Source organism: Accipiter gentilis, chromosome 20 (assembly GCF_929443795.1).
Source record: "Accipiter gentilis chromosome 20, bAccGen1.1, whole genome shotgun sequence".
In the NCBI taxonomy this organism is placed as follows: domain Eukaryota; kingdom Metazoa; phylum Chordata; class Aves; order Accipitriformes; family Accipitridae; genus Astur; species Astur gentilis.
Genome location: NC_064899.1, coordinates 14147173 through 14174389, shown reverse-complemented (window position 1 = coordinate 14174389; position 27217 = coordinate 14147173). Strand labels below are relative to the sequence as shown.

The 27217-nt window shown below is 39.6% G+C and overlaps 1 protein-coding gene across 5 annotated transcripts in view; it reads right to left on the bottom strand.

The window, feature by feature from the left end:
• Positions 1-27217, bottom strand: part of EXOC2 (exocyst complex component 2) — a 517534-nt gene that overhangs the window by 114747 nt on the left and 375570 nt on the right. The window contains exons 1-4 of one of the 5 annotated variants that reach the window (XM_049823848.1): positions 21261-21443; positions 6562-6710; positions 1675-1851; positions 135-261 (exon numbers count right to left, since the gene is read on the bottom strand). In XM_049823848.1, the coding sequence (XP_049679805.1) occupies positions 135-261; positions 1675-1851; positions 6562-6679 (422 nt within the window). In that variant the 5' untranslated portion in view covers positions 6680-6710; positions 21261-21443. Of the gene's footprint in view, positions 1-134; positions 262-1674; positions 1852-6561; positions 6718-9592; positions 9661-9962; positions 10038-21260; positions 21444-27217 lie in introns of those variants that run through there. The other 4 variants (XM_049823845.1, XM_049823846.1, XM_049823847.1 and 1 more) reach the window with 4 other exon arrangements.

The following is a 27217-nucleotide window of genomic DNA, read 5'->3' as shown; positions in this document are numbered from 1 at the left end:
ATACCAACAGCTAATATATGTATGTATTTTTACATCTTTCCCTGCCCCGTAAACCATTAAACTTCTCTGGAATTCACAAAGGCACATATAGAGAAAACCACTAAAAAAGTGGATTAAAGGCATTTGGTACTCACTTGTCTATCTCAATACCAAGAGGATTAGCTGGACGTAGGGACAAGGGGGGAATCCCTTTGTTCCTATCAGTGCGCATGTCATAATAGTTCATTTCATCCACCCAGACAGCAGACTGATCCAAGATACCTAGAGAAAACAAAGCGCAGATCCTTAAAACAACAAGGGCAGTCCAGCACCATCAACTTCTAACATACTGAATTAATTTGAAAAATCCTGATAAATATAAAGTGCATGCCTAGGTAATATATTGGACGATATATAACAAAACAACCTGGATGCAATTATGCTAAATTATTTTATTATAGCTGCTGAAAAGGTATTCATGGCTGGGCATCAGACATTACCCTCTCACAGACCGCACAGTTTCATGTACGCTAAGAGCATTTTCCTGATCACAGAGTATTAGTATTTTTCATTCCTCCAAGTATTTTGTCCAAACCTTGTCACCTACTAGTTTCAAAGTGAGCAATTACCTGGAGGTCATCTTATTTGCATATTTCAGGGAAGATCCCTTTTCTGTGCCGCTCACTAACCAAAAAGTGAGTGAACTTTGGCCACATGCCAAGATGGATGACTCAAAGGACACAGGACTGTCTTTGTTTCCAAACCCTTAGCACAGACAATGCGGAAAGGTGAGGCACCATAGGTGTCGGCCCTCAGCCATACGCTTGGCCATGTCCTTCTTTAACATACCCACCAGATACTCAACACCAGAAATTATCCCATTCCCACATTTACCCGTTTTTTAAAATATCAATTCTCCTCTCCCATCACCATAAGCTTCACTGCATAACATTTGCACTTGATTCACCTTTCTATTATTAAGATCTTAGTACAGCTCAGGAGAAATTATGTTATTTAACTGTCACTGAATGGCAGAGAACAAAAGCCTGTAACAGTTCTTATGGGAACCCCTATGTTAGAAAAGGTAACTATCCAACTTCATCAATGAGATGTTCTGAAAGAAACATTATCAACCCAGAGAGTATTTAGACTGGATTCTAGATAAAGCAGAGGTCCTAAACTGCTTGGCAACATCACTTCAATGGTTAAGCATGTCATGAGAAATACTGTACACTTTGTCTTGCAGAATGGTTTGAATTACAAATAAGAAACAGCACTGAGGACTCAACTTTCTTTAAAGGATTAACTGTCAGCTCAGGATTTAGGTGTAAAACTCATGAGCTGGTTTATATTTTGTATTTACCTAGTACACGTAAGAGTAATTACTGGATCCATTATGAGTTTTTTAAAAATTTTAGAAGTTTAGTGCTACTTCCTAGAGAAAAATAATTGCTACTTTTCATTAGTCATTGAGGGGTTTATCAGGATATTTAGATAGAAGGATTAATTTCACATATACCATGAGTTTATCTATGTATACATTTGCAAGTTCTATTGATATACTCTGCTTTTTCTAAACAACTGAAGATTGTCCTGAGGTGGATCCATTTTAAACATACACTTTATTTAAAGAGGCACTTCGTCATATATTTGTTTAGCAAAGAAAACAGATGGGAATTTGAACAAGAAAAATACCTATTTTTTCAGGTTTAAGCAGTTTGAAGGAAACAGTTGAAGTTCCTTTGCCACCAGACTTCGTAGTAACAATAATGTCTCCCTTGTCATTTTTAGCCGATCCGACTCGACACACAATTTTACTGGCAGACATCCATTCAGCAGTTAGCAGACAGTTGTGCCCACAGATTGTTAAACCTGGGAAAAATAAAAAAAGAAATACCCTACTGTGAATAGAAATATCTTTTGAAATTCTGTAATGCAAATACATTTATGATGCTTCATATATTTTATACAAATACATCACCCTTCTCCAGTCCTTTATAGCCAACTACAGTCAAAGAGTTATGAATATGTTTTTCAGATTTTCCCTAGGTGACTTCAGGTCTTTTGTCCTAGTGACACTTCATGAGACACAGGCAGTGCTGCTTGAAGCTTATTTTAATCTCTTCCACCAGTTAAGGGCTACTGAAACTTTTACTTAATGCTGTACAATAGATCTTCTGTCCGCAAAACCCTAGAGAACTGCTGTTCAGTATTGGACTTAACGTGAAACTTCCATCAAAACTGCATGCAAAAAGTCTTTTGTAAGTTCATTCCATATGACTTTGCATGGCAAAAAAAATAAACTCTGCAAAATATTCACAATGAGCAATGTTTCTTCAACCTTATTTGTTTAGCAGCACTTTCGTGGACACAGAAGAGGTTTTTGGTCAAGAAAGTATTAATTGACAAACATTCTGTCCCAATCTCTTCTGTACAAAATCCGTGATGCAAGACTAATTCCGCTGAATAAACTGCCCCTGTTGTATGAAAGAACAGTCATGTAATGTTCATCTATTTTCTCTTCTAAACTTTCTCAGAAGTACAATGACAAACTATGAAATAAAAATACAACATACATTTTAGCCATGAAGCTCTCTCGTAGGAAAAGACTGTGGCATATGAAAATATGTCAAGCTTTAGTGTAAACACTAGAAGAACACCTCTTGATGCTTAAGAGTCAAGGTACACCTTAATATAAGGTCCAAGGCTTCCTGGGGCTTCATGTCAAATCAGTCTCACCAGCTGATCAATCTGACCAATCAACCTAACCTATTCTGGTCAGATCAGGACTCTGGATGCTGGAATACATAGATTGTTTTCTTAGATCTAGAACAACAATTTCCATGTTCTTAATCAGAGTTTTGTTGTCCTGAAGAACTGGCAAGATCCTAATTTCTATAGTATCCATCTGGAGAACAACTTCATCAGGTTCTTCTTAAATAACACCCTTACCTATAAACATTCTGCCTTATATCCAAAAGGACAAGGTCGTACTAGAGTGTTGGCTCTACTGGAGCATAAATTAGACAGGCATAACACTTCCTCCCCAGTTGGCTTGACTTTTGTTTTTAATTTCTAGAAAGCTCTGACCAACTTAAAAAATACTTACAGACAGAAAAGGGTCAGCGTATGTAGCATCCTACCAAAGCCTCACGCTTACTTTTTCTCACAATTTAAGTCTCTGACATTACACAGCAGAAATTTGGCAGTTTTCATGGTTATCAGACGTAAAAATGCCTTATTCCCTGCCAAAAACTATTCTGAAAATGAAAACCAAAAAAATAAAAAACAGAAAGGCACTGAATCTTATTACAACTGCAAGTAATTTTATTTGAGCAAGGACAGTAGATTTGTTTCTTAAAAGATGCCTGAATAAGGCGGGGGGGAGGGGGGAGGGGAGAAGGCAGGCATGAAATACAATACACACACACAAAAAGCCTTAAAATAAAAATATTTTGGTAGTTATTTATTTGTAACATTTTGACCAGGCCAGTTCTTATTTTTCAGAGTGGAAGAAAAAACCCTACACATTTATGATGCATGGGTTTTAACCTTAGGTTATATTATTACATCTCTTCTGGCTTTATGCTAGCAACTTCTCTGAAGGAAAAAAGATTGCAGTAGGAACTAAGACCAACTGAAAGAATTTTTCTGAACCATTCATAAAGTTTTCACCCTAGAATTTCAAAGGTCTGAATTCATGCTTAAATTAAGTAATACTTTAAAACTAAGATCTGAGCCATAGCAATTTAGTAGGGTAAAAAATTTTTAAAAACTGCTTTAAAGATCCTTTTATCAATTATTCGCTTCTCATCAGAGGTTCCTAAAGCTCTCAAGAGAACAAGATCACAAGATCTGACACTTCTGAAATGGAGGGAAACAGCCTTTGTCTGTGTCTTAATGTAAAAGAAAGCAAGTCTCTATTAACATTTTATATACCATGCTAAATATAGTAACGGTACAAGACAATTTCTAAAATAAAAGCATTTTGGGGGAGACCTTTTAGTAGTACAGGTACAACATTTTTTCTTCTCCAAAAAAAAGAAAACTTCCCTTTAAATAAAATTTCATTTTAATCTGTTGCATGGTACAAAGATCTTTGAGAACATCATACTCTGGTTCTAGATTTTATGTGCCTTTCAATAAATAAGCACAAGTAATTCTCTTATTGAGACTTTCCAATTTTGGTTAAGCTTATACATTGACAATTTTACAACGCCTACAAAATACAGCTGCAAACATCTTAAAAGACAAACTAAAACTTGAGAGCATAAATGTTGCAGGTATCTCCTGTACTTGTCTTTTTGTACCATGAGCTCGAGTTACAAATAAAAAATGTATTTGGTTTCAAAGACACAAAGAGATTACTAGAAAGCTCTCTCTCAAATGAAACAAAAAGGCATGTTCTCCTATTATGTGATATTCTGTTTATATACATATATATATAAAAAGTTACTTGCTTTTCATTTGACTCTAATGCATCTCAAATAACAGACTATAAACTTTATAAAACCCTCGCTCAAACTTGCTTAAATCTCATGCCTACAAAGGCTCACTTTTGCAAGTATCTCCACTCAAGTCAGTGGGAATATTTACATGCCTAATTTAACCATAGAAAGAAACCTTTACATGTCTGGGGCCTTAGTCACTTACTGGAGGAAGCCGAGAATTGAGCTAAGGAAAAAAATAAGGCAATCCATTATTTATTTTTAGCACAAAGCATGAGACTATTAGCAACTATGTGTTACAAGAGTTACTCTGAAAAAAATAGGAGAAAAAATATTAGCAGTTAGTCAGCTGTAATACCGAGGCACAGTTCAGGAGACGTCTTCCTTCCAAGAACCTAGCACTGATCACTTCTAAGAGGAACTAATGAGATTATCAAAGTACATCAACCACACAGATACACAGAAATATACTCACCTCTAAACATCATCAGTTATTTGGTTATTTCTCAATAAAGATTCATTAGTATACCACAACCTTGTCTAGGGCTCAGGAAAACACTACTTCCCCTTCCGAGCAACAGCAAACTGAAGTGAAGGGGAAAACTGTAGTAGCTTATGCTTGGCCATAAAGTTCATTGTGGTGGCCAAGAATGGAATTCGGGAATCTTGGTTTACAGCCATAAAGTGAAATATTGTTTCTAGCAAAGCCAAAAAAAATTCCAATGGACTTCAGAGGAGTCATGATTCCACAACAAATTAGATAAATTGTCTGTAACATGAATACTGAATTACACATATGCTTATCTTACAAAAGAAATGAGGGAAATTCTAGTAGTTATAGTCAATTTGGATTTCCAGAAGATTTGACAAAGTCCTTCTCAAAAGGCTTTAGAAAATTAAGCATCTATAGGATATGACCCTCAAATGGATGAATAGCTTGTTAAGATAGACACAGGGCTATAGTAAATGGTGTGTTTTCACCAAGGAAAGTTTCCACAGGGTATGTGCTGGGATCGCTTACATTCAATATATTCATAAGTGACAAGATAAAGAAGTTACAAAGTTTGCTGATGCTGTTAATTTATTCAGAATGTAAAGACTGTAAAAACGCCGAACAGACCGTATTAGACTAAGTGGATGCACTATAGTGTAGATGCTATGAAGAAGCAGCTGAAATTCAATGAACAAACATGATGCACACAGGCAAAACTGTAAATTCACAAATGACAGGCTCAAACGGACTACTAACCCTCAAGCATTAAATCATGGGACTATAATAGGCAGAACAACAAAAACATTAGCTCGACGCTTCATAGGAGTTACATGGAAAACAGAATCCTATGGAAGAAATACAAAACAAAAGTGAGAGTACAGTATTATGCCACAGTGCATTCACATCCTGACCTCTGCACGTAACCAAGATAATGTTCACCCACGATTGGTAGTGAAACCAAAAGAGATTCACTGAAGAGTGACAAGAAGGGTCAAAGATACATGCAGAATACTTAAATACGCTAGGACTTTTCAGCCTGGAAAGAGGCAACAGACCAGTGATGAACAAGATTTGTATGGTCAGGAGAATCAGAAAACTGCTTGTCCCCTCTTCCAATGTAAGAGTTATGATGATTCCACTGAAGTTACCATGTTAAAATCAAAATGGTGAAGGAAATGGTTCTTCACATAATGTGTAGCTAAATCATTGATCCCGCTTCGTCATAACCATTGCAGACACACAAATTGACTTTTACACTAACTCAAGGAAGAGCAACACTCAGTGACTTTCTCAATACATTGAAAACACTTTTGGCAGGAAAGTTTCCATGCTGAAATTCTCAGTGCCTGGGAAAGTAACAAAGGAACATCTCATTACTTCTATCCTCTTCTAGTACACTCCCATAGGCATTCATTCTTAGAATTCAGCACAGGTTGTTGAGTCAGGCTTAGCAAAGTATGGTCATTCTGATTAGTTACACATCAGGCAGCACCCCTGAATTTATGGATTCAAGCACATATTTGTGAAAAGGGCGTTTCTCACACCATGCAACATAGATTTTACCACACAAAAAGAGTATCTCTAATCATACCCTAAATGTGACATTCTACAGTCTCCAAAGAAGTTATTTTTTCAACTTACCTATAAGGTCTGTAGGCCCAGTCCCCAAATTTTCTCCTCTAATTGTCACTTTTGTCCATGAGATGCCTTCATTGGGAGAGATGCCAGTTACAAGTGGGGGCTGCCGTGCTCGAGACATGATGTCTATTCAGTTACCGAAAACTGAGTTGCTTTTAACTGTTCAGAAAGAAACAATCATTTAAAAACAATAGTTATATTATGTAAAAATTATTAAAAACCTTTTAAGCTGTTCTTCTAAAATGGTAAAGAAACATGAAAGTAAATATGGTACACCACTCTCAAAGCCTTTTTTGCCACAGTCATGAAACAATAAAGAATAGCTTGCATTTCCATTTTTTAAATTAAGTATAGCTCTAGTTTTGAACTGTAAAGAAAAAGTATATACAGAAAAATACTAAACCATCAAAATGCTTAATGAAACTATATACACACACCCCAAATCACTTATGTTAGAATTCAAATGAGCCTATTCAATCCCCTGTTAGAAAATTATTGCATTCCTTAGAAAGTTTAGAATTGCTAGGATAAGTAATAGACTATGATTCTATATCCAGATAACTTCCCCATCAAAATTGGACTTACTGGCACAGACAGTCCCATGGGAAGAAGCTCCCAGCACTTATTTGTATAGAGCACCAAAGTTTACAGAAACTGAGAAAATGAAAATATTACTTACAGACACAATACTAGCAGAGAACATCAACAATACAAATATCCCAACAGATCAATAAAAACGTACATAAAATTACAAGAGTATTCCTTTGCGCCTGAAATTCAGAGTCAACTCAAACCAGTTTAAATAGCTCTGTAATAGAAACACCAATACGCTACACGTTATGCAGCCTACATTTAGTTTACTGTGCAACTGATCACAAATTCCTATGGCTTATTAACAGTTTTCTTTGCACAGCTCTGCAGCTGTAAGAAGCAGACGAGTATAACCTGAAGCACATTAGCTCCCACCAACTTCTCCACATTTACAACACTTAGTAAACATAGAGCCTGCCCATAGGTATGCAGGTCCAACAGAAGTCAAAAGAAACTTTTTTCCCTGCCTTATTAGGACTTCCACGGTAATTTTGTACCACCTGTTCCATTTCATGACTCCTGAATTCTTCTACTAAGATACAACATCATCCTTAAAATTCCTAGTAAAAAAATTTCATTTGGTATTCTGGAACTTCGTAAAGTTATCTGTGATCAGTTTCTCATAGGAATTCATCTGCATTGGAAAGGTAAGAACCAAAAATAACCTATAAAAAGAAGTGGTTTTATTTCCAAGAAAATCCAGGAATGATTAAATAGGTCACTATTCACAAGTCTTAGGTACACATATAGAACACTTTAGTATACACAATTTTAAAAGTTCAGGTTGGTAAAAAAAATACATGGAATATAAGCCAAGCCTTATAAGGCTTCTCTTACCTATTTTTATTTTGGATCAAGGTATATTTTCTATTTTTACTTGCAAATAGTCAAGTCTACGAAACCCAGAACCTCTGTAGATCATCCCTAAAAATAAACTGCAGTAAAGCTGCAGTTTCCAAGCACCTGCAGTTAGGAAATACCAGAATTAAGTTAGCTATCTTTGTGTCAGCCGCTTCTGCGTATACGAAACACATTCATTGTACCATTATACACCATGCTTCTACACAAATTCCCCAAATTTTTCAGTGTTCCTAGATAGATTTGCCATGAGGATCAACGAAGCTCCCACTGATTGGTTTCTTTCTTCGTGTTCTGAAGTTGGAACACACACTGAAAATGAACATGGAAATCAGACAGGCAGGAATAAGGAGAAAGATCCTATGGTAAAAGTAAACAAAAATTGTCCCTATAACAAGATCCTGTCTCTATCTCTACCATAGATGCATAGCAGGTCACTTGTAATAAAACTTTTTACAGTAACATTTTTTTTCTTCTCAGTTTCTTGGTGTCCAACTTCAGAGCCCACAGCCATCCCTGAAGTCAGGGTGAAATGTACCCTAAACATAGGGAATGCTGCACAATGCTCCAAAATATTCAGGTCCTAAATAACCACCTCAAATCTATAAATACATTTGATCTTAAATGTCTGTTTCTCAGTTTCATGTATTTAAAATGGGAATGCTATCATGCATTTCAAAAGCTATTTTGAAGGCAAATTCATTAATATGGAAGAGGCATTTAGATACTCTGAATGCCACACAACTATTAATATCTTTAGAGAACTTTTGAGACTACCTTTGAAGAGTGTGCAATTAATAAGAGATGCAGATTCCTGTTGAACAAGCAAGAACATAGTATGTTGCAGTATGTGAGCCATGTTCAGTACATGAAAGAAGTCTGGTAAGAGCCCATGATAACACACACAACATATGTTGGGAACCAAGGTGGTTTGCTTTGGTTTTGTGTTTTTAACTGGCAAACAAAGTAATGTTTCTTGATTGCTTGACTTCACAACATTAAAAATTACATGATGTTTTTAATAAAACATTCATTTCCCAGTTTTTTGGAAGCAACAAACTGATGAAAAAGGAATTAAGTTATATACTATCATATGGATGCTCTTCTAAGTCTGTATGTAAAATAGTCGAACCTTTTACATGAACCCAACTTGAGGCTAGAGAAGTGGGCAGCCAACAGATGCAGTCTATAACCTTGTGGGTAAAACAGCACTGAAGGAGAGGGGGGCTGTATCAGCAGATTACAAAAAAATCATCTGGCATGATCTCCAGCTACAGAAGAGAAGGTTGTGCTCTATCGGGTGGAGTCCCCTCCCTCCTGCTCTACTCCTATTTTTCCCAGCACTGTTTTTTTCCCCTGTCACACAGAGACAGACAGTGTCTGCCTCACTTCGAAACTGAGGCCAGGTCCCAGTCTTGCAGCCAAACTATTTCCCGCCCCTATCCTGCCAATTTTCCCTTCTGACTTCTTATCCATAAGTTCAAGCAGGCAGGGAGAGGTGTAGTAATCAAACCCACCCACCTTGGTAATTCCTCTTCCTTATCTCCCATTCCTTACCCTGAGCCGTCTTGTCCAGATAGCCCACCTGCACTACTGTTGATCCACTGCCTCTCCACAGGTGAAGGGATAGACCCCAGTCTTCTGCCAAGATCCATAGTGCTGGAGTCCCAAGGCTTGCCCAGCTCTCTTCTCATCTACACTGCATTCAAAGCTACATAACCGCAGCATCGCCTGACAAAACAATGGGGAGCACAATAGAAATAAGCTTCCCAGTTCTCCTTACTAAACCTAATACTACCTGGTGCAATCAGAACCCAAATTGCAGGGAAAGTCTTGTTTATTTCTGTACAATTACAAGACATACGCACAGAAGTTCAGCTCTTTCAGAATTTGAAGTTTCCTCTGGACTCCTCTGCAAAGAAGATATTAGAGAAGAATTGGGTGTCTAAGTTTACCTAGAGCAAGGAGGACAAACGGCATCTATTCCTCAAGTCTTTGCAGCTTTTCTCACAGATCCTCAGCAGAGCTCAAAGACATACAAAGCTGTAAAGAAACAGTACGGTTACATCCCCACATACACACCTAAGCACTTTCTGCAGGAAACAGCATGTGTCTAGATACCAGTAAGACAACATAAACCACCTCTTATTTTTGAGGAATTTTTTGTAAAGATTTATATAGCATGTTAATCAGCAACATAGATGCAAAAAAGCCATCTTCAGGAACTCAGTGGTAATACGGAGAGGAAGAAATTTTGAGGAAAACAAGTAAAATAGAAGCTACTTTGGTATTATTTGGTTGATTTCCCACCCCCAAAAAATTTTACGGTTCCATTGCATTGCGGCCATTGTTTCTTTCAAAATACCTCGGCATACAGGTAATTGACTTGAATCAATACCAAAACTCAGAAGTAATATTACAACATATTTTTCTGGATTTCAGAAATTGGCACTAGATCCCCCTTCATGATGATCTAAATAAATGTAATAAAAATGCTGAGCCTCCTGAGGTCTAATATTTCTTCTAAAGTATTTCCATACTTACTGCAGAATTGCTTTAAAATACCTCACTGGAATGAGAATACCACAGTAAATCTCAACACATTACAAAAGCACTACAGCACTGAAATGCTCTATTATTATTATTTTTATACAGCAATTGGTTTCCTTTATTTCAAAGAGTAAGTGAAGGAACTCTATGGAATCTGTTCTTACTACAAATATCAAACAAATGCTTGGGAGCCTTCAATTAATTTATAGTATTTCCTCTCCTCCTTCTTATGACAAACATGTCAATAGTCAAAATGACTGAACTGCTTATTGGGAAGCCTAGCCAGTATACCACTATGGCCCAAAAGCAAGTTCCTAATTTTTAAAAAAATATTTAAGGCAAAACTGAAAAAAAATTATTTTTCATTTCATGAAAAGATACAATAATCTAAGAACACTTGTTGCAATTCTATACACTGTCCCAAAGCGAAATTTTATTCTTTACAATCATGTCTTATGTATAAAATAATAATACTAGAAAAAAAGCAGCCCTCTTACTGAAAGACTGCTTCTTATAAAGACTAGGGGAGATTGTTTAAAGACAGTTTTCTGTACAAGGTATTTCCTTTGAGGAGCCAGACTTACTGAAGAAGTGTTAACAAGAATTTTATTTTTTTTTGCAATGGACAATCTTCTTCTACACTAACAGACATCTCTTTCCCTCTTTACTCCCTTTCCACCCCCCCTTTTTTTTTTTTCTTTAAACTTCATTTCCTCACAATATCTCCCCAACAGTTTAACATGGATGACATCTGTTTGACTGCTCCCATGATCTTGCCCATATTATTCTATTATTCTGTCATAATTCTTGTTATGAAAGTGCAAGGAGTTAGAAAGCCTCTGCAAAGACCACCTACTACAAAGCCATCTTGAAAAATGCCTTTCATAAACATCATCTTTGCCTTTACATGAGCTTCTCAAATAAACTGTCCTCTCACAAACGCTTGGTTCAAGAGAAAAAAAAAATGCAGACAATTCTGAGCATTACAGGCTTGCCAAAGAGGGGACATCTTCACTCTTTATCCTAAGAAAAGCCATTTCAAAAACAAATAATGAAGAAACAAAATATGCCCCAATATAAGGAAAAATACAAAAGTAGTTGCTTTGTAAACCTTTAGCTGGTTTAAAAGGAGAGTTCTTAAATAGGGTTCCCCATTCAACTTTCAATGGCAAGCAGAGAAGAAACACAAAGTAAAACACCAATAGCTACCGTATCTGTTCTGTAAAGCAGAGTACCGCTTACCCCTCTGGAAAAAGTACCAGAACGTGAAATAAGTGAAAAACAGAAGTTCAGGATTTAGGGATATTAAATTGGCTGGTAAGTTTAAACCCCAAGGAAAACTGCAAACATCGTGATGGCATGAAACTTCAGAAAACAAGTAACCATCAGGTGCCACCTTGTAAGTTTCACCAGTGGAAAAACGAGCAGTTGCAGTGTTCTAAAAAGGAGTTTCTGACTTCTAAAACAAGATAGCAAGTTGGTTACAGTGACTGAAAACTCTTTTGAGTTAAAGTTTTCAGCGGTACTTTGTCACACGCACTGAACTTAAAAGACTCTCTCAGAAGAAGACAGACTCACGGTCAATGCAAGTGCCATGGTCATCTAGCAAAGGGAATCTAAGCTGTCAAAAAGGGAGGAAAGAAAAGGCCTATTTGTCATCGCTGAGAAAGTCTAAGCTACAAGCAAGGATGAAAGTCTTCAGGTATCAAATATTTATTTGTTCTCACTCACAACAGAATATGACGGAGTGAGACAGAATACAATTTTAAAAATTTTGAGGCAGGAACAACAGGAATGATGACCAAAGCATCACCCATGTTCAAAATCACAGTGTGCCTCAGATGTTGTTGTTTACTCCTTAAAAAACAAACCAACCAGAAACCAGTAGGTGAGGTACTTCTATAACACTAACATCACAGCATTAAATGCTTTCCAAATGAACAGATTTATGAAACGCCCTTTTTTAAACAAGCAATAAATACTCAGATTCCAGAACCCAGGTGATGGCCCTTTCACCTTAAACTACACGAACTTGTGCTTCTACTAAATAAACCTAATAATTTGTTTTCACTAGAAAACCCGAAGAGTCCCCTGAGTACAACACACCACGACAGAGTCAGCAAAGGGACACAGCAAATGACCCCAAGAAGGACGACAAAGCAAAAAGCTTCTACATGTTTGTACTCAAAACCATCACAAAATGATGAAAACCACTATTGCAACCTTTTCTGTGCTTTATCTTCCCAACAATATAAATTCAGACAGACAATCTACATAAACCAAAATTTAAAAGCATCCAAAAAGCAGCACTGTGAAAATAACTGACATTTATTAACCCCTCTGGAGATCTTCAGTGCCCTAGAATTTCCACAGCCTTCAACACTGCATTAATAATACAAAGTCCATTCCTTGCAAGCCTGCCAGAAAAGACTGGGAAGTGAATAAGCTAAACAATGCTGAAATTCCAAATGATATTAAGAATCTATGCATGTTTATTTAAATAATAAAAGAAGACTTGTCAATTTAAACAAGAAGTGCTCACGAATCTTACTTTTAGGGGGGGAAAACTCTTCAAAACACCACTAAGCTACTTATAATGAAAAGATGAACAAACATAAAAAAAGGGGGCAATTTCACCGTCACACAGAAAAAACAAACCCTCATTTGTCTTGCCCTGTCACATCCGGCATGTTGATTCAAGCCAATAGTAACACTGACAAACACGTTAACCTACAGGACAACGTTGCTTGACAAAATCAGTTTCAATTTGGGAAGACGTGCAAGTTTTGCGATGGAGAGGGCAAATGACAAGAAAGATAAGATTTGGAGTATTAAATGACATAATACGATACCCTTCTCTTTTTTCAAAGGGCTCCTGAATATTCCAGTGAGTCGTGAAGGGTGTACTAGAGAGTTTAGGTTTTGGGTAGCCAAGGAACAAGCGCGGCAGCTTTGCTCTCACAACAGCCACGCTCGCGCATTTCCTCAGTATCTCAGAGGTCCTGCTTTCCTCAACCCAGCAAGGCACATCTTCGCGGCTCTGCATCTTGACAGAGCGAAAGCAAAACGGTCGCAGGACTCGGCGACGCCATTAACATTTCTGAGTCGCCAGGGATTAAAACGCTGGACCCGAGGCAGACGCCGCGAGAGCCCTCGGCAGAGGAGCCCAGCGCCCGTCGCAGCCCGGGCTGCAGCTGCGAGGGATTGACACCGCTAACTGTGGAACCCAGCTCCGGAGAAACTCCGGGCACAGTTCCGGCATCCGAAATAAATTAAAGTAAACAGTGTTGCTGACTCTCTTCCACCCTGTTAGCAGCCTCTCGGTTGAGCTGGAGACCACACACCCAGACCACACAGCACCAGCTGAACTCACTCGCACGCAACATCTAGAAGCTGTCACTCTGCTGAGGTATGGGAGGAAAAAGGGGGGCAGGAGTGCGAGGGTCTGCCTGGGTGCGTGTGTTCAGAAAAGCTGCTTGCTCTCTCCTCCTATCGTTACAGCTGGTTATGTTTTGTGCGGTTGGGAAGGAGGGAGAGAAGGGAGGGATAAAAAAAGACCTATAAACCTCACTAAGAAAACATACTGGTCTTGGCCTTTTGTAGTAATGATTTGCACTCCTCCTGCACCAGTTTAGTAGCTGATGAAGGGCTAACAAAGCATCCATTTAACATCAATTAACCTTCTATCTATCACGTGTCAAAAAAATCTAGACTAGCGCAAAGCCGTTTCTTTGTACATATTCAATGACAGCGTCTTTATCAGTTATCACGTACAGCATACCTCTATTTTGATGTATTTTTTACATCGGGAATTTTGACACGTTATTTACGCGGGGAGGGGAGAGATTCCCTCGCAAAGAGCAATTAACCACACAAATGTCATTACAACATCAAACCGCTGAATTTTTCCACAAACATTCCATTGTAAAATGAAGTTTTGTTCATTAGTATCTTACACCATAAACAACCTGAAGGAAATTTTAATCAGCCTACATATAACACTGGGTTTGTGATCCATCAGCAAGCGGTAAAAATAGCAAGCCTCTAAAAGCAGATTAAAAAGAACATTAATTTATAACGCAGATGAAGAGAGACTTTTAAAATGGGAGGCGGGGGGAAATCCTTTGTTTCTTTTAGTTCAGAAAATCATGTAATCTGCCAATTATATCACCTGTTCAAACAGAAAAAGCTGAATAAAACGTTTGAAGAATTTTAAAATCTATTTTAGTCAGTCTACTTTAAAAAAGATTCCCTTTCCTCCACTCTGCTACCACGAACACACATAACTCCTCCAAACTCACCAGCACACAAATTTAATTTAATCCACATACAGTCTGAACAGCTCAGAAACAGTCACATTTTCACCTCAGCTCAAAATCTATTTACCTAAGTGACAGTGACAATCTCCAAGTACCCCTATTAAAACAAAACCATCAATACTACAATAATCCAGATGTCAATATTAGCCTTATAAACTTGGATTAGAAAATTCCTAAGAATATTTCACCTTATCAAATACGTTTTTAAAAAAGTTAAAGTTCCATAACTTCACACTGAAAATAAATTACTCCCCCAATTTATTAATTAGGTCTACATGTTGGTTTATACCAGTTCTTGAATGAACACTTTTGCTGGTATATTCAATGTTACAGCACTTATTCATTACCAAGACTCAAGTCAAACCGATTTAAGTTTCCTGAACGTCTGTTCTGATCACACTGAATTGGCTAGACAAGGGCAATAGCATAGAAGAAAATGTAATTTAAGAAAGTCTGAACACAGATGTTTCTCCCCAAAATTTCCGCTATTTTCATTATAAATGGCATTACAGCTCCCCAGAAATTAAGTCATCTACTTGGTTAAAAGCTTCTGTATTTATTACGTGACACTTCACTATAATCTAGCAACATTATGAAGAAAAGCCTTAACCATCTCTATATAAACATATGTATAGAAAAAAGTCAACTCAGCTTTACACAAAACCATATCACAGATGGCCATAAATCTCCCATTAATTTCTAAATTCTCACAAAGCACATGCTTTCCTACATCTGCTTCTACCTCCAACATCCAGCAAAGTTTACTTCATCTAGAAGTCACTCTCCTTACTGTCCTCCAGTTAAACCATTCATCTCTCTTTTGTTCTAAAGTTATTAATCATTTTCTGTGCATTATTTTAGTTATTAGGAAAACAGTAAAGAATCTTAGTACCATCATCACCCTCTATCTTATGCTATTCACAGGCAGAAATTTGAAAACAATACTTTCAAGCATCAAAAACTTTCAAATATGTTTATGCAAATGCATTCAGAAAGATCCAGAAGTTCAGAAAAATAAACTAAATAAGTCCCAATGGGATAGAATATCTTTTCCTAGAGAAAAGAAACAAGACACCACAGATTTTTTTTCTAAGTCTTGTAACTACATACAATATTCTTTATAAAAACACTATATAACCACTGTAATTACACAGTTCACATGGTTGAAGTTTTAACGTGGGTGCTTGTAGGTAGGACTGCAACACTAAATTCAGCATTTGCCGTGTGACTTTTTTTGGCAGTTCCTTTTGTTTCAAGAACATTTAAAAGATGACACATGCACTTGTGTTACTGATACTCCTGTATTTTTCAGGTTCTCTCCCAAACACCTCTTTCTGGCCTCCGCTCAGGGAAGTACTCAAGCCATACGCTATAGCATCTTTCTCTATTCACATGGTCAAACACATGCTCAAGTATTTCACTGCCTGAGTCTGTGTGCACCGGTATTTTTCAGACATATTTCAGCCTACCTCTGCCTTACATACTCTCAATCTTCATTTCCGCTCATCTGCCTAAATTCCCAACTCCTGTGTGGAACTATCATGCTTTCAGAGTAGTGAAGTTGTCTTGTGAGAAACAGAAGTTCCCCTGCCTTCTATGCCGATGAAAGAGAGACATGAGAGAAGTCCATCGGCTATATATACAGGTCCTTAACTTTTCGCCAAAGATCTAATGTTCAGGTTTCCAGCAAGAAGCAAGATACATGTTAAAACTACAGTGAGATTCAAAGCATCACAAGACTCACAGAATTCTTAAATAGGAAATTTAAAGTCATTGCTTTTTTTAATTGAGACACTTTAGGATTATCTCAAAAAAACAGTTTAGTTTGTCCTCAATAAAAAAAGCAGGCATTTAAAAAAGGAAATTTTGCTCAGCATAGCCCTAAATCTTTAACTAGTACAGGCTTTTTGATGAACTTCCAAATACAGAGTACACAGCTTTCAGGTTATCCACAAAGTGAAAGAAAAAATACAAGTCTAAAGATGCCTAAAAATCACCGATTTATATTGTAATCTGATCCACAGACACTTTTGCACTGCCCAAGTCCCCACTAGCTTCTGCACAATGTAGCCTGAATTCTGCCTTTGAGAATTAAACTGAAAATCTGGGAATCTGTAGTTCCCTTAAGGTCAAGGGAAAACCAGACCCATTAAGGGCTTGGTGTCTCAGAAATTTTGTTTTCTTTAAAAGCAAACCAAATAAAATTAGAAAGGAAACACAGGCTTTCACACCCATCCCCGAGTGCAATCACAGTATTTTCTACTGAACTAATATGCTGACCATACTGTCTGCATATTAACAACTTCTGTTGTCAAATAAAGGCTACACAGACCAATTTAATTTTGAAGAAAAAGCACTAAATACTTCCAAAATAATATAAAAAGTACAAACAATTTACCCACAGGAGGGAGGGAAGGTGTTTGTGTTGTTTAAAATACTAAAATACTTAGCTTACCTTGCCCTATGCAAAGCGTGTAACATACTAATCACACAATTAATCCTTATTTTTCAGGCATTTCTCTCATTACTCAGTTTCTAGGAAAACTGCTCTGGGTTCCTTCCCCCCTCCCCCCCCCCAGGAGATCACAGAAATGATTTCTTTCCTCCTTTAACTTTCTGACATTGGGAGAACAATCCAACCGCTTTTGAACTGGAATTCTGACAGGATTTCTAGAAAATAATCTTCAGGTTAAGGTACAAAAATTTTAATCAGCTTTCTTTTTAAATTGATACTTTGCAAGCTCTAATCACATACCTTTGCTTTCATGTTCAGCACAAAAGATGAAATATCAATCTGACATGACTGCGCTATGCATGTGCTAATCACCCCTCATCCTACAAGCACCTTTACAAACAAAATTTCCCCCATTACCAAGCACTGCATTTCTCCCCAGGGAAAAGTAATTTGAAAGACAATGTTGCACAGCACAGATTTACAGAAACGTAGGTGGTCCAAGACAGAAGGTCAAAGTTAAGCTGAAGAGCTAACATCTGACTCCTGCTAAAAGATATTAATTTAGCTGGTTTTGGATTTTGAACTTTCAGTGTACTTTTAAGTACAGCAGTACATTCCACTCTTACTGAAAAACTCACACAGAAAATAATTTCACTGTAACATGTACAGTCTTCTGAGTATTATTTTCCAGTCCTTCACTGTAAAATGAAGTACTACTGACTTCTCCTGTGGAAGATTTTCTGTGCCTGTTTGCATAACTAAGTAGTGATGTACAGCCATTCAAAACACAGTCAGGTAGTGGCTGTCTGTGCTTCACAGGCTGTTTTGTCCTGAAATACAAAACTGTAACTGCAGATTATTTAATGGATACTTTCAATAGCTGTCAGAATCCATGTTTTTAAGAACACCTTTTATATTCAGTCTTCTGTCACTATCCTATTGAGATATTACTTTTTCCTTTTCTCTCCTTTTTTTAAGTGAAGTAGGAAAGCAGAAAAGCACAGAATAAACAGAAATAAAATAACTCAAACCTGATGTTTAGTTTCAAGCACAGTACTTAAGACTTACTGGATTTACAGCTAAACATATCAGTACATTGAAAGAAACTGATTAAGTGTGGTTTAACATAACATATCTAAAAGTTTTCATCACTAAAAGAGGTCAGTGGCCTCTGCCTTTCTAGTCAACTCACTTATTTTGCTTTAGTTAGCTTCACTGTGAGGAGTAGCATAATAAAGAAAGGACTATATCAGTGGATACAGTTTCTTTTTAATGGGACCTTGGGAAAACAATTCCTAGATTACATATTTTAACACCTTTATTGTCCGTTTTTGCCTCAAATGCTCTTAACAGCTTGCAGAAAAACTCTGCTCATATTCACAAGAAATCCTACAACAACAACAAAAAATCTGAATACCACAGATTCAAAAATAGTTAGTGAATAGTATCTTTTATACTGAAGAGGAAAACAGTTTCACCACACAACAATATCCACTGCTCAAAGGGCAAGGTGTTAAATATTTTAATTTAAAGGCTTATTTTTTAAATCTCTTTAGGTTCATGACTGATATTCAGCACTAATATCTGATAAAGCAATTACAGCATTAAAAAAACCCACCTATCAAGTCTGTAAAAATATTGTAATTTCTTGAACAAAGGCCATTAAAAACACAACAACTTTACATTTTTTTTAAAAAAAACAGCACAAGTTTGATTATTAACAGGCTTTTAATTAAATAGTTTCATCTCTGACACATACTAAAAAAAGTTACATCTTCCATACAGAAAAACCCTTACCATTACAATTTAAATTAATGGTATTTTCACTGAGACAAGTCATACCAGTATAATGGAAATAATTGCATCCTGTTTTAAATGACATTTAAGACAACAGAAATCCCATCTAAGTAAAAACATTGTTGTCCGAGTGTGGGCATAAATCACAAAAACTGTAAACTAAGCTATCCATGGGAAAGAAAGCAGCAGCAGGACATGCCTTTTGCTGCTTCTTGTTGGGTCAGTGCAAGCTGTGATAGATACTAAAGAAACAGGGAACCAAGAATTACAGAGCTTTTCTTCTTCAGGTGAGCAAAAGGTAAAGCAAGAAGACAGACCTGTTTTCCTAAGCCACAAGTCTGTTTATTTGCAGTTTACATTAAAAAACGCAAACAAATAGGTCCTTTAACTGTTTTGACAACTTTATCAAAAGCAAAAACAAAACAAAGTTTACAGTAATGAAATGCACACAAATCACTAAAGGAGAAAAGAGACTGGTTGCTTATTTTAAGAATGATCAGAAAGCCTGGAAATTACAATTTTAAACTAAACTTCAAAGAATGAATATTTGTAGTTTAGATTTAATCTGGTGTTCTGTCAGAGCTAAAATGGCTTAATATTTTACTAGTTTTCAATTCAAAGCTTTTGAGTGTATGGCTAGAAGCTGTTAATCCACAAGGAGCAAGCAAATTAGCAGGAAATGGGGGGGAGGAGCTGGAGAAAAACAGAGAAGGAAAAGCTGACAGCATAGAAGAAATGCTGTTTTGGAAATGGGTAAAACTGGAGAGAATGGGAAACTCCCTTTTGGAAATAGGACCATCCCCAATTTTGGACATCTACTCCCCTTGGCAAGAGATCTTTTTCGTGTTCCTAATTAAGATACAGAAGAGGCAAGGAGGAAAGACATTTGGTCACCCAGCTCATGGACCCTTCTAGACCGCAAGGCAGTCCAAGTGAGGGAGAAATGCAGAACTGGGTAGGAAGTAAAAAAAAAATAAATAATTAAGTCACAGAGGAAGTGTAACACTTCCAGTTAGATATCAATGAAAGCAATCATCTCTCAACCAGTATATGTTAGTTTGATTTGTTCCACATTCCTTACTACAGTACATTCTTACTGTACTTGCCTAAGTACACAGTCATTTGGGGGAGTTATTGCCGAAACTTTACAGTACCACTGAAAGCAAAGTTTAAAAAAAAAAATAAAAATCAGACCTACATGTACCCAGCTCTTCCGAGGTCAGACCTCGCCTCTCCCCTGATTATCTCCTCTACTCCCCCGCCCAGCACACCCACAGGCGAACACTGCATCGACCCGAACGGTTTAAGACAGCTCTAGACCAGCCTCCTTTCACCGTAGAACCAAGCAGGCCCAGGAGCTCTCGCCAGTCCGCTACCAGCAACGGGGAAGAAAGGCAAAACCCACCGAACTGCTGCCCTGCATGCCCTGCAGCCCCCCCCCCCCAGCTGAAAAGGGCTCCCCTCAGAAGTCCACCCACGGCCGGGACACCGCGCTCCCCCCGCAGCCTCTCACGCCCACCCCCACGCAGGACCACCGTGTGCCGTGTGTCCCACCCCGCGGGGGGGTGTCACAGGTGACGGGGACACCCCCCGCCCGCCCGGCGCTGTCCCGTCTCCTCTCAGGGGGCTGGGGGAGAAGGGAAACCGAGCTGCTGCAGCCGGAAAGTCGCCACCTCCTTCCCCCGCCGGGCGGCTCGGCGGGGACCGGGGCCCAGCCGCCGTCCTCCCCCAGCACCCCGGCCTGGGAGAGGGGGTGTCGGGCGGCGACCCGTCCCGGCGGCAGCAGGCCGGTACCGGCGCACCCCCGCGGCGAGGCCAGCAGGTGCCTCCCGGGAGGCTGAGGAGGGGCGGCGGCGGGCCAGGCGGCAGGAGACCACCGATACTCCCCCCCCGCCCGTTAACGACGGTTCCGTCCCCGCTCCCCTCCCCGCCCCCCGGGGCAGGGGCGGCGCCTGGGACGCCTCGACACCCTCCCCGGGGAGCGGGGGAGGAAGAAGAGGGGGGTGGGGGGGAACAACGGCCTCCGCCCCGGGGAGGAGGGGGGGGGGGAAGGAGCCGGAGCTGCCCCGCTGAGAGCCGGATCCGCAGAGCCCGGCGGAGGAAGAGCGGGGCGGGAGGCCCCGGACTGTCACTCACCGGCCGCCGCCGCCGCCACCGCGTTCGTATCCGGCACCTGGGGAAACTCCGCTCCCAGCAGCGCCTCCGCGTCCGGCGGGCGCAGGCGCCTCCAGCCGCCGCCCGAGAAAATCGATGGAGCGCGGAGCGATCGAGGGGGAGAGAAGGGGTGAAGAGCCGCGCTCCTGAGCCCCCGCCCCCTTATAGGCACCGCCCCGCGCGCGCGCTCGCCCTCCCTTCAGCGGGTTGTATTGGGGGGGGGGGGGGGGTGTTGCGGGAGAGGGGCAAGGGGTAAAATCAAATCGTAGTAACAATGGCGGCAGCAACAATGATAAATGATAATAAATCCCTCCCCCTGCGTTGTATCAAGGTCCCTGCAGGCAGAAACTCATCCGGCGGCGGGGGGGGGGGGCGCTGCTGTGGGGTGTGAGGGAAGGCCCGGGGGTGCTCGGTGTGTGAGGGGAGTGAGGGGAAGGCCCGGGGGTGCTCGGTGTGTGAGGGGAGTGAGGGGAAGGCCCGGGGGTGCTCGGTGTGTGAGGGGAGTGAGGGGAAGGCCCGGGGGTGCTCGGTGTGTGAGGGGAGTGAGGGGAGAGCCTGGGGGTGTTGGTGTCGAAGGAAGGACGGCGGAGAAAGGCCCAGGCGCGAGCAGGCGGAGGGGAGAAGCCGTGAGACAAAAAACACGGAAGGAAGAAGCCGTTGCTCGGTTTTGCCAAACCAGAGCTAAAACAGGACATTAGCGGGAAAACAAATTACCTTCCGTAAAACCTCAAAGAACTTAAGCACCGTCAAAAGCATGATGGCCAAGAAATGTAATTTTTCTCATTTTTTTCCAGAGGCTAAAGCCGCCCAAGTTAAATTATTAGGCTGTAATATCTCGTCACATGAATAAACAGCACTTTTTTGACTCTTTCCTCTGGGATCTCTAAAACATTACACAGCATCTCTCTGGGGAAAAATCAGAGCGTCCGGTACCTATCTTTAATTACCTCCGAACTTGTTACTAGTGACCCTGCAGTTTTCTGCTAATATCCAGCACAGAAAGAGAGCTCTCCAGTTCTCCAAGTAAAGTAGAGTTGGCATCACATTAAAAAAAAGTGTAACTATTTGCCACCCATTTCAAAATACGTTTTTCCTCCATGACAGCTTGTTTGCATTTGCTCATTAAAAGCCTGTCATCGGATGTGCCAAATAAAACCACTACTTTGAAAGGTTTGGTTAATATAGAAGGCCCCCCCGGCACACTCCATACCTGGGTCCCAGCCCTGCCCGATGCCCTCTGGGAGTTGATACCTGCGCCCAAAAAGCCCATTGACTTTAATGGGGGCCCATAAAGGGAGCTGTCTACCCAGAAGATTTTGTAATAAACAACCATGAATATAGGTTTAGTTCAAGTGACAAACTTCAATGCCAGACTGAAGTTGTGTTGCGGAGTTGGCTGCATCTTCACCTCTGTTGTAAATGCAAATATCCTAAAGAAGTGAGTCATTAAGAAGAGGGAGCCTGAACTTGAGAAGAGACAGCCCTCCCTATGTTAAGCTGAAGTGAGAAAAAGCTGGGAGGCCTTTTGCTTTTGAAAGTGTCACCTAGCCCCAACTCCTTTTAGAGGTTTTAACCTACTGTTTCTAGACAGCAACTCAGAAGTGTTTTTATCCGGATCTTGGTCCTGGGGAACCTGTCAGAACAGCACAACCAGGCTAAACTCTGCAATGACAGAAGCCTTACAAATGGTGTACGTAGGTTCATCACAGGCATCCACAAAGGCAAATCCTCCTACTGCCAAGAGCAGCATCCAGGACTCTTATGATCTGCAGGGGCCCTGGATAATATTGTCGATGAAGAGCTTCCTGTGTGCTGCACTTTGTTGAATCTGCTGTGGGTGGTTTTCCCAGGTGATGTGTGGTGACCATGTGGTAACCATCACCTACCCATTCAGTGACTCCAGAACAAAGCTGATGGTGACTGGCTGTAGGTTTGACCCACAGGAGAAAAGAAACACCGCCCCACACATCTCTTTAGAACAAAAGGAGGAAAACTAGTGCTGTTAATATATATCTATCTCATATATATAGCTTAAAATGTATATACCATAAAATATAGTATATATTTGCTGTCATATATTATGCTGCTAATATAAATATATTACTCCATGGAACTCCAGATGCCATTGAAGAGATTAATCTATGCTGTTAAAACTGAGGAAAGAAATGACAAGTTGTAATATAATGACCTGGTAAATAGTAAGTATTACACCTCATAGAGGTCACAAGAGTAATTGCTCATTCATGCCTTTTTCTAATCCATTTATGCAGATTTGACAGTGATCTGTAAACATTACATCTCTCTACAAAGTTGGGTAAACAGATTTGAAAGCCAAGAGAGATTATTATGATCATCTTGTCTAACCCAAATATTGAAAGCTGTAGAATTTCTTTCAGCCGTTCCCACAAGATCTTTCTGTAGATGTTTCTTAGAAAGACATCTTCGTTTTGTTTTAAAGACTTGGAGAAATGGTGAATCCATCACCGCACTTTTGAAGATTTCTCAGTGGCTACGCTAACATGTACCATGCTACCCTAACATGTAAAAAATAACTAATAGAAATATAAATGTTGTTTGAAAAGGCAAATTCATCCAGCTGCAGCATCTGTCCACTGCAAGCCTGCTTTTTGTTAACAGAAATACCTTCCTTTTGAAGATGTTTGTAAAATACAGCAGATTTACTCCTTCACCTTTTCTTGATAAACTGTATGGATTAACTTTGATTCTGCACTGTATAATTGCCTTTCCAGAACTGTTCTCTTTTCTGAATGCCTTCAAGCTTACAGCTATCACCTTACTTTTTTGACGTGTGGATGTCCAAACCAGACCTCCCCCTACTTCTGTTTGAATTTGTGAGGTGAGTATTATAACCAGGGAAATCTAAGGAACAGAAAAAAGCTAAGAAGCATAAGGTTGAAAATGACCTTAAGAATTCACCCTTTCTTGTCCTTTCCTTTGCCCCAAGACAGGATCAACTACTCCTTTGTTATAACATAACTGTTTTTTCAATATTGTTCTTAAAGACTTCCCAGTATGGTGCTTTTGCCATCTCCTCAGGCAATCTTTCCCAGTGTTTCCCTACCCTTATCACTAAAGGTCTTTTTTCTAATGTATACTCTGAATATATCCCCTACTGCAATTTCAGTCCATTAGTGAAAGGTCTGTCTTTGCTGGGCCCAGAGAACTCTCTGCTTCCTCCCTGCAGCAGTCTTTCACATATTTAAAGGCTCTGTCCCCTGTATGTTCTTTTTCTCATTAATCCAAACAGTCCCATTAGTATCCTGATATTTAATGTTTCCTAGACTGGTAATCAAGCTTGATCTCCACTGCACTCTTCCCCAGTCACTCTGTCATTCTGGAAGTGCAGTGCCCCAAGCCAAGCATACTCCAGGTGAAAAACATTTTTGAAAAAGGAAAAACTAGAACTGAAGTCATACCATGGGTTAGCAGACCAAAATTGCTTTGCCTATTTTGCAGGCAGTTTTACTGTTCCTACCCCCCCCCCCCCAGCCCCATCGTATGGCATTGGTCTTTTTACAACAGCATAACAGCGGTGACTCGTGTTTAGCCTGTGATTCACTCTACAGTTTTTCTATGCAACTGTAATCCTGTTTACTTTTCCCCTTCCTGTATCCGGGGAAACCGATGATGCTATGTCTAATAGACTACACTTGCATCTATTGAATGCTATCTTTTGTGTTTTTGTTAAAAAAAAAAATCTCCAGTTTGACAAAATCCCTCTGAATTCTAATTCTGTTCTCTAACACACTTTTAGCTGCTCTGTTCTTCGTGTCTTCTCCAAATGTAACAACCTTAGTCTCTGTTCTGTTCTTCAGATGTTGTATAAGTAGTATCAGATACAGAACAGACCCTTGAGGAACATCTTTCAAGACATCTCTCCATTTTGATAGTGGCCCCATTTTGCTAAATGTTCCTCAGCCCTGCTTTTTCTGACCCCGGGGGATTTTAAACCTGCACGACATTGTCTTTGCTTATTCTTAAGAAATGTTGCCAAAAGCTTTACTGAAATGAAGACACATGACTTTTTAATACTTCTCTCCTTTGTATAACACCTATTACCTTCTTATAAAAGGAAATCAGATTGGTTTAACAGGATTTGTTCTTCACAAATCCACATTCCTTGTTATTTGTCTGTCTGTCTGTCTTCTAATGCTTACAGATGGTTTGCTTGATAATTTCCACAAACTGAAGCTATCTGATCTATAACTCACCAGCTCCTAATTTTTCCTATGTGTACTTAACTTTAAGAGGGCTGCTTCCATGACCATGAGAGGTGTCTTCTGAACCGGAGATAAGTAACCTGGCAAAGTCATGGCAGTAGAACCAGCAGCAGAGGCAAGAAGCCCAACACATCCTTGCCTGCTCTAACAAATCTATACTCCCTGCACAACCTTTCTTCACCTCATTGGTTCCACTTCCTTTTATTTTCTTGATCCATTGATGGAACATTCCTGCAGATGTTGGGGGAGCTGCCATAGATTTTATGAAAAATTCATGCAGATATTTCAATTTCCAAGCAGATTTCCTGTGTTGTATTATGCTCCCAAGACCAGCTGCTTTCTGCTTCCTCCTAAATTGAAAATCACCTGGATCTGTGTTGTCAAACCAACGTCCAGGAAGTGATCTACTTAAATCTTACACTTCTATTTCTTTTTTAAATAAATAGATACAGAAATAAGTTCTTTGACCTTGGCAGCATTTTGACCATTATCCAGGAGTTTAAGCCAGAAACCTTCATTATGAAGTGAAATGTATTTATCTTAGCTGAAAGGCGAGAGAGAAAGAAACAACTTACGGATCAGTGTTTTCTCCCAGATGATTTCTGGTATGCTTCAAGAGAAACAACATATAAATTAATGCACACAATATTTTGAGTTTTCTCCCAGAACACGTACAGTCACTTTTTCCACATCAAACAAAAAATATAGTCTTTTGCACTTTAAACTATTTCCAACAGTACACAAAATTCTCTCACTGTTTTAGTTTCTTGGCTAACACCACCCTAATTCTTCCCTTTCAAGGCCTATCCAAGGAATCTGTGCACTACTGACCCAGAGGCATTGTTTCTCTAAACAGCACCAACGAAACAAATTATTAAATTACTTTGTGCAGCTAAAAATACTGAATGCTGTATACCACAGCTCTGTCAAGGGTGTCACTACTAAGTTGCATCAGTTTAAATACTTCTTGGAACCAACATTCATCTAGTGCCTGTATTTTAAAACAATGGGGGGGGGGGGAAGTTGAAACCTAATCCAACTTAAAATTTTGCCACATTTCTCTCTCAAAGGAAAAAAAGAAACCACTTCAAAGACCATTTGACAGTTTTTGTCCCTCAAATTCCAGGTGAAATTCTGTCCCTCTTTTCCACAAAACCAAACTCTGGCACAACTGCTTTCATTTCCATGCTTTTGGGAATAAGCAGGGGAAAGCTGTTCATTAGATAGTTTTTCACAGACCTCTGAAATCGTGTTGAGTGAGGGCAGAGAACAGATCTCCCGTTCTGAACTGAACTGTACCCGTTGGACTGTTCATCGCTGCCTGCGCACCCCAGCTCCCTTCCACTGGACGCAAGCATTCCTCTGCTCCGGTAGCAGCCAGCACTTCCCAATGCATCCTAGTGGAAATCAGCTGGAGTAACAAAGAACTATTATTTAATTATCAGTCGGGCTCATTTTGATGGAACCAAGTGGTTTCCCTCACTTGCCCCATTAAGTAGCTCTGTTGACATATGTCTGTAGAGAGAAGACGTGACAAGCAGCCCAAGGTCAGCTGGGTTTTGCCACTACCAGTGTTTGCTTGCCAGAGTGCCTATCAGCTTGTAATTTCATGTGTATATTCAATTTCTTGCAGGAGCATGACTTTTATTTTACATGCATTTCAGGGACAGATCCATTTTGCCATTACTACTGTT